Below are 8,951 nucleotides of genomic sequence, written 5' to 3'. Positions count from 1 at the left end.
TATATACACACACTAAACACACACTACACACTATAAAACTATACACACTAAAAATAGTGTGTATAAAGATATGTAGTATATATAGTTTATATACACACTATAGCATGTAGTCAGTATAGACATGTCATGATCTCTTCAGTTTCTTCTGTAAAATCTTCATTGCAATATTGTGGAGCATATATGACTAATTAATCCACAAATGCTTAAAAAAATCCATGTCTGAGTCAAAATGTGAGAAAAAGAAAAAAAAAAAAAAAGCAGAGAAGGCACAAAAAATTTGGTATCTTTCTTTGCTGTTTGAAAGCACAGCAAACTAGAGCAATTTATCTCACTACATCCAGTTGTAATGTTAAACCACAGATAAACATTACCAATGTAGCAAGAATGTGTTTCTTCCTTCTGATGGAGGTCCAAGATTGCCCTCTTGAGTATGCCAAACAGCACGGGGTACTGCATTCACCATGTGATTGGCACACACTTTAGCTTTGATTCAGTTTGGAGATGAAATTGTTGGCGAAAGCTTTGGAAATTCTGATTCCAGAGCTCCCAAGACAGGCTGTCTTTACTTTGAAAAATGAATATTTTTTTAATAACACTATGTTACTTGGCTCTATCTGTTTTAAACATGGCTTAAYGATGTTTTGCATTTCTGCATATTGTGCAACCTCCACAAGAATTTTAGTAGGGGGAACTTCGTAAAAATTGTTTATTATYTCAGTATGTGCTAATAAAATCGCTACATGTTCGGTGAAGCATTTTAATACAGTCTTTTTTGATGGGATGCGAAAAGGTCACCTATTGCATGCTGATACAGAAGGATATATATGTTCTTTGAAAGGCAGAAGCCATTTTTTAACATATCTCATTTTCATGGCACCTCTACATGCAGTGAATTCAGCAGGGTTAGCAATTTATGTTCAGCTTATCTTGTAAACAAGGTAAACTATCCCTTAAACTTATGCCTTAAATTCTGTAGTCAACATTATTTTGCACAGCAACACGCTTATTTATAGTATATTTCAAGATACAGAGTTTGCTTTAGTATTTTATTTATATGAATGGAAATGATGTAGAATTGGAAAACATTATTTTGAGGCCTTACTCTAATACCTCCTGAACCCTAAAGACAGTAAATGCTCTGAGGGTAGAGGGCTGGGAGGACTGCTGCTGAGTTCACTTTCCCAGTGACATGTAACTACAAATCATTAGTTCTTTGCAAATCCAGTCTACCTGACCTACCATTTTCAACTTAAGCTTCTTCTTGCCTTATGACTATGTATGAATAATGCATACAAAAATACAAACAACAGGCACACACTTGAAAGATGTTGTACAGGTAAGCAATGACTGCATGCATCAGCCTTTCTTTGTTTATTTCTACACCTACTATGTTTCAATCCAACATTACAGCTATTTTGCACATCAAGCTACTGCCCAGGTGCTTTGTTATCTAGTTTCCCTAACGGCTAGTAGCTTGCCTGAATATTCATAAAACCTTCCAGCAAAGTTCATCCCATACCTGAATAGGGAGTTTTGGCTCCTTCTTGTGGTGAATCCTCAAGGATCCAGTTCAGGAAATACATCTGTCAAAACAGGCACTGTCGGCTCCTTGAGGAAACAGCCATGCCCTCAATTCTGAAGTTGAAGCTTTCTTAGCAAGACGAAGATCAACTAGGATCAAGACAAGTATCATCACTACTTCTATTCTTCTAATAAAGCTGTTTATAAAAATGTATAGAAGATACTTTTCCTCATAATTCACACTAGTTTTTGTTATTGTAATGAGTGTCTTCAGAGAAATCAACATGATTGCAATTTCAAATGAGCTCTCAACTGCACTGCCGCAGTCACTTTGCACAAACGTTTATTTCATCACGTGTTTGAGCGACGAGTTCACATTCACAGAAAAGGAATTTTGTAATTAATGGGGCTTGTTTGGCTGCATGTTTCTTGCATTCTCAGGAATGGGTTTGTCGGCGTAACACTTTTCTAAGTGGTGTTTTGGATATCGCCTACAGAACGGGCGCTCAGTATTTTGATTTTTCACGAATGATGTTTGATAAATGGTAAAGCCATCCTCGTGGCTAGGAACAGATTCGTGTGCCCACAGGCAGAAGTTTTGTGAGTTCTGTTGCCTTCTCTCAGGTTCAACCTTCTTCCGTCCAAAACCCTACAAAAAAAATTGAAAGAAAAAATCCTCTAAACATGTGACTTGAGATGATAGTTTCACAGATGAAGCTGGCAACAGTCACTACTCCATTGGAAAGTTAATGAAGCCGTTATCACAGTGATTTCAAGAACTTATGGTATGTCTAAGCTAAAAATAATACTGCCTGGCTTGCCTGTGTGCAATGCTGGCTCCATACATAAAGTGAAATACATTGACTTTCCATCTATTACTGCTAATGAATCACTTACTCTTTGCATTTCTGTAGCATACTTTAAACTCAAAGTAACAGCTCGATTGATCTTCAGTGTAGCAAAGAATTAAGTTAATAATGATATGTTTGGACTGTAGAAAAAAAAAATGGAGCCAGGTAATAAACTGGAGTTTTTAATACTCATGTGTCCAATCCTTTGTGTCCACGGGAAGCTGGAATCTGATTTGCACACTATGTAGGTTTCAGGAAATGTATTTGGAATTATGGTTTATCAGTACCTCTAAAGCTGTGCATACAAAGTGCACAGAAATTGAGTTATTTAATAGTAGCGAATAATGAATACCTAAAAATCCAGGTCTAAGAGAATTCACAGTCAGATAAATATTCAGTATAACAATTCCCTTTTTCCTAATCTTTTTGTTATCTCCTAAACTGAGCTATTTCTTTTGCTGCCTGGAAAGTTTTCAACAAACTAAGGAGAACTGAAAAACATGAAACTGTTGCATGTGCAGAAAAGCCAAACACAATTTTAAAAAAGCATTCAAAATTGTGGCTTATTCAACGTACATATAAAAAGATATGAATTGGAAAATAATACATTCAGAAAATACATCTAGGGTGTCCTATGGAGTTTGGTTAAATTTTGAATAAAGCTTAGTGAAGCTCTATGTGCAACTGACTGATGAGTGGTTGACAAAAGCTCAAAGCCAGGCAATCGCTTTTAGCAGAGGKCATATAACTGGGTGCAAAATATTAAGTCCTTCCAAAAAGAGCACAGGGAGATGCTTATTGGACATYCAAGCCACAGCTAATAAAGATTATGTTTTCCTATTGTTTTTATTTTTCCCTTCTCACAGCTCTGAGCATTTAGATTTTCGCAAGGGAGAGAAACGATGCTGTGTGTAATCTCTGGCAGACTGAGACACATGCATATTCTGATTTTCTCAGTGCTGGGTACTTACAAAATCAAAATATTCTCCTACGTTCTGTAAACAATGTCTGTTGTCATGAGAAGAAAACGGGAAGTTGTTATTCACCGCTTTCTGAAAAAAAGAAGGGACGGAAAAAAAGAAAGAATTTTCATATACCTTATCTTGCACACACACACACTAGTTTTATTTCTTACATTCTGACAGATGCCAAACTACAGTTTCTAACACTTCTACACCTTCTAACACTGACGTCATTTTCATCTTTTTTCTCATCTTAATTGTACGTCATTTTATTGMAGCAAAATGGCCTTTAAAAAAAAATCACCAGGAAGATGTATGTTCCCTTGAATTACCAAACATATACATAATTAATACTAAAGTGTGAATTTTCAAATAAAAAGCACTGCATCCTGTCTATGACCTGTGAAATATTAGACATACATCAGGACTGCATTCTTTGATTGACCAGTAAGCCCAAAGCTAATTAAAATGAACTACAAAAGGGACCTCAAAACTGAATTAATCTATGATTTATGTACTGCATGTCATGTCCACCGCTAGTTGCAGGGGAAGTGGAGGAGGCATTAACCGTGTAACTAATTTATAATCTCATTTTTTAGCATAATGTTCTCTCAGTCTTTAAAATGAAACTACAGTTTTAGGAGAAAAGGGCATCTGTAACAGCAACCCTCCCCTAATTGTTCAAAAAGCAATTAACATTTCATTTTTTAAGATGAAATGTGAAACACTGAAAATGCTTCTGGGCTATTAGATTGCCTCAATTTTTTGTCAGGTATTATTTTTCTGCTTTATGTTGGAAACTTTTTTTTTTTTTTTTTTTTTTTTTTTTTGGTAACTAATCTAGTGCTTTTTACTTTCAATATTGTGGAGTAAAGTTTTCGTTTTCCAGCTATGATATTCACTTCTATAAAGAAGGATGAGTTTTAATGTAATCCAATTCTTAAAATGGTTTCAAGAGTAAGTATACTCTGGATCAGTTCCAAAGACAGATATCACTAGAAGTCCAATGCAACCAGAATAATCAAAAAATTATTTTTTCTTGTCTGCATGCAGTCAGCTGCATTTGATTCATTTTTGGAAGGTGCTATGTGTTCACACGCCAATTCAGCCACACTATTGCCCACCAAGTGCAATGGACACTTTCACACAGATGGGCCTAAATTAAGCACCTTTTATGTCATGCAAACTACAACCTCCTTTTCACTAGTCATGAGCTTCCTCTTTTTAGCATTCCTTCCCAGCCCATTTCTGCTCTTGATAACACCAAAATGTGTGAAATGATCTCAGTATAAAGTTACATGCCTACAGGAAATGAAAAACAGAAAATATTTTGTGTACAAAGSGCTTGGGCAAAGCTCAGCATGATCATTAAAACAGGGCATAAAGACATATAAAATTGATAAATTTTATAGATATATATAATAATATAATAATATATAAATAAATTTTTATCAATAAAATTGATACATTATAAATGCTCACAATTTAGAAGTATCATGTTTTGACTATTTCCAAAGTTGGCCCAATTTTCTCATATTCAAGAAAGTCTTCAAGACGCCTCAAACATGGAGTTTCTAACTTTGTGGTTATAAGAAAATTGTCATTTTTCCTAAATGCACGGAGTGTTTGACGTTCAGTTCAAAAGAGCAGATCATCCTTTCACTGACTGCTCTTACGGGGCTGTTTTAGATGGTGGTAGATCATCGCACACTGGGACACAGAGCAACTCACCCGCTCCCGCGCGCGGTACCCCGGCGGCAGCGTCGCCTCCATGTACTCAACTTCTCCTGCGCTTTGCCCCTGTTTCAGAGCAGAACCGGTGATTGACTCAGGCTGGCTCTGGCATAGTCCCAAATGAGCAAACTAGAAAACAAGCAAATAAATCCCATCAGAATCGTGCACAGAACTGTATAACTGTATGGCCGTTATTCCCATTTTTGGTGTTACTCCACCACCTAGTGACCGTGCAAAGACGACGCTCCCACCGCATAACACTSCATCCCTACCTTAAAAACACGACTTAGATGAGTAAAACAGGAAAAAAAGAGCACAAAATATTATTTCCCCAGGAATTTTCTGTTTATATAATGCTGTTTATATGAGGGTAGTTAATCTATTACAAGCCCTTTCGCTGCAATGTCTTTTTCTACACAAAGTCAGGGCAATGCTACTGCTTTTTTCGCGCAGCACTTGAGCACGGTGGCCCTGTGGTGCTGGGGTGACACCGCTAACGGCTGCAGGGATTAATGGCTTACTCGGCTGTGTTCCCTTATGTCTCCTTTTCCCTCAAACGGGGGTCAGGAAGCCTTATTTTCCTTCAAAAATGCAACCAATTCCATACTGCAGCCGGGGGCTCCCTCGGCTAAAGGAGACTCTTCATCCCGCACCAGCTCCCTTGAGGAAAGGGACCTGGGAAGAGGTGACAACCGTTGGCAAAGCTTTCGCTCTGGAGGGCTGACATTTAAAAATGACCCCCTAAGAGATGGGTCCCAGGTTCTCCCACCTGGTGGTGGCCCCGGTCCCTTACCCAGGCGCCATCCTGCTCGGTACAGGGGTTGGCCGACCTGCCCTTGCCCATGGCTCCGTGCAGGCCGTGCCGAGAGCACCGCGGTTGCCATGGTGGCTGCCTCGTGCGCCCACAGAGACCGCAGCGTGGCCCCCAATGCCAAGGGATTTGCATGAAGGCCAAGAGGAGCCGCCATTACGTGGTGGGGCGAGCACCATGGCTGATACCAGAGCTCCCTGATGAGAGAAAATGCTCATCTGAGTGGAGAGACCCTCACTTTGTGGATGAAAACCACCTCTAGAGCTGCTGCCTCCTCCAGGGCAGGGGAGGCTTCCCTGCAGCCCACAGAGACTGGGTCTTTCCGAGGGAGGACAAAATGGAGGGATGGCAGCGCGCAGAGCGATGGGGCCAGGCCCCACCAAGACCCTCYTTGTCGCTGCTGTCACCCCCCACCTGGCACCAGATGCTCTTCCCTTCAGAAGGACATTGTCTCTTAAATGGGGATGTCAACAAAAGGCACTGGTGGGACTGCTCTACCCTGTTCTGCTGCCACAAGTGCTCCCACATGTAGCAGCGACACTCAGAGTAGTTGTGTCCAACCGAAGGACTGCGCAGAAGCCCAGCAAAGTCCAAATTGGAGCCTCCTGCCCTTGTGCTTAGCAAAACACAGTCCATAAATTAGCAATAAATCATTCTGGCCTACGTACTCCACTCAGGTAGCAGCATCATCTAAGTTTTGCAAAAGTTCATGGGGAAAAAGTACTTAGCACCTACCATTTTGTTTTAAAATGATTATTGTAAAAGCACTCAATTAAGGCTATAATTACCTTTCATGTTATTATGAGCAAACACAGGGGTTTTGTTTGTTTGTTTTCACTTGTAGTTAAATCTAGACATATTTACATTTCTTTGCTGTGAGAATAACATTAGCAAATTTAATGGCTAAGTGATAGCTATTATTGTCATGTATTGAGAGTGATTACAGCCTCTTTGATGTTAAAACATAACAATTCTTAGTGTGAGTGTGGAATGTTTTATTCATGCTTTAACTGTTCAAAATATTTCAGTATTTCCCATTTCTTTCTAATTTATGTATGTTGCCCCCTATAAATTGAATTTTCATCAACCTAATTCTTCATTTTTAGGAATGCAAATATATTTCAAGTATATGAATAACATAAATGCAAATCTTAAACTGTGATTTTGATGGAATGAATCTTTTAATTTAGTTCCTTTTTTTTTTTATGGATGAAGGAGTAGAGAAGTTCTTTTTCTATGTATTTCACAGGATGAAAATCTGAGGCGTGGAGAGACAAAGCCATTGCTTAAAACTTAATGAGCTGTAGGCAAGACCGAACTTCCCCCTAATTGAAACAGAAACAAAGACTTTGCCTCCTGAGCCTTGATAGASGGCTGGGAGAATGATGCTTCTGTGGTCAATGGCATGGGCCTTTTTCCATTATATAAATATTCAAGGCTAACCTAAGCGGGAATCAGGCACCGTAGCTGGCAAATGAAACAAGAAAAAAAAAACTATACGGTGCCTGTATTAGTTAAATATTAATGATTCAGACAATCACCCATTTGTTTTAAAGGAAATTTCAAAGCTCCAGCTCTAGTTCTCCATCTTACTAACTACCAGGCATCGGTAATGATATTTTGGAGTACAAGCTGCCATCAGGCAGTTTTTCAAGGCTCTCTTATAAATGACCTACTTTGTTTCTAAAAAAAAAAAAGAATCTGTTCTGTTGGGAATTTTGATAATACATGTAAGAGCGATGGTTTGGGTGCTCTTATTTTTAATGATGCCGTATGGTAAATTACCAAGTACRACAATAGGTAAATGACTTGGATAAACTACTTTTATGATGATTTACAAAGGCTAATATAGAACGTGCATATGAAAAATAAGAGAAAGTAGTTTTGATTAAGAAAAAAAATTGTAAGCAGGCTGCATGTTTTAAAACAGTTTTGTGACTGGATTGTCATTTCAGCCTTGAGTTTGATGAACTGCACTGTGTAAACGTGCCAGGATTAGATCAGAAGGCTGTGAAGATAACTCATGTTATTTTTAAGACAGGGGAAGTCAGGGACAGGAAGAACTAGAGGATTAAAACAACATGACAGGCAGGAGGAACTTTTGATTTGCATTTATTCCATTCTACCTATTTTTGGATTCTGTAACCTAGAATCTATTCTTGCAAACTCAGATAACACCACTCTGGCCTTAAAAGTATTACTTTTCTAAAATTTTCTTTTTCTTTCTTTCTTTTTTTTTTTTTTTTTCTGAAGGTCTGCAAACTGTTTTATATTTGTTGTTGTCTTCCAGTGGGATAAAGCTGACAGAGTCTATGGATCACTTAGAAAGGTCCATTCCTAGCACCATAAAAGGATTCCAAAGGAAGGCAAGCAATAAATAACTGAGTTTATTTAAGAGTTCTGCCAAAGTCTGCAGTGGCAGTAGGCATAGGTCCAATACAAGAGCCAATGGACTAAAACTGCTTTGAGATAGTATCTTCATGTTTTTTTCTTAGATTATATATATCCATCTTCATGCTAATGTGAATTTCTACATATGCAATACTCTTATTTCTAAAAGATATGCTTTATGTTAGTTAGAATAGGCGAGACTGGAATATTTTAGCTTCATTTACATGGGCAGCAAGGCACTTTCTGTCTGGCTGCCTGTCTGGCTGTCGAAGGATTTTCAAACCTACAGGCCACTTCCAGTTGTGAAAGAAGCAAGTGATTTTGAAGGCAGTTATGATCATTTAGGGCTAATGGGTATCAGGATGGGAAGCAGCCCCATGAGGAAAGGTGCTYGCTTGCTGTGTATTCACCTCAGGAGCACCACACCAGACACGGTTCGTGTAATTTTCTGCCCGGCCACAAATTGCACTGTCTCTCTTGGCATGGATGCATAATGACGGAAACTTGTGGTTTGGAGCAAAGGACACCACGTTAGCAGGGAAGAATTAAAGGGCAAATATTAAAATCCACTCAGTAGCTATTCATGGAACAATTTGTTTGCTCCGAACACAGCTTGGTCTTTCATTGAACTGTGTGCAACGGGAGACAGCAGCCACTCCTCACGCTGCATTTTAAGGTGAT

General features: G+C 38.7%; 1 protein-coding gene across 1 annotated transcript; it reads right to left on the bottom strand.

The window, feature by feature from the left end:
• Window positions 1-1,902: 1,902 nt before the first annotated feature.
• On the bottom strand, window positions 1,903-5,912 carry TEX36 (testis expressed 36). Its single transcript, XM_026039952.1, has 4 exons — window positions 5,862-5,912; window positions 5,066-5,197; window positions 3,344-3,424; window positions 1,903-2,170 (listed from the first exon to the last, which is right to left on the bottom strand). The coding sequence occupies exons 1-4, from the start codon at window positions 5,910-5,912 to the stop codon at window positions 1,922-1,924; spliced, it is 513 nt and encodes a 170-aa protein (XP_025895737.1). The 3' UTR covers window positions 1,903-1,921.
• Window positions 5,913-8,951: the final 3,039 nt, after the last annotated feature.

The sequence above is a fragment of the Nothoprocta perdicaria genome, unplaced genomic scaffold, assembly GCF_003342845.1.
Source record: "Nothoprocta perdicaria isolate Ctin4 unplaced genomic scaffold, notPer1 scaffold_247, whole genome shotgun sequence".
NCBI lineage: Eukaryota > Metazoa > Chordata > Aves > Tinamiformes > Tinamidae > Nothoprocta > Nothoprocta perdicaria.
This window is presented reverse-complemented; position numbering and strand designations above follow the sequence as displayed.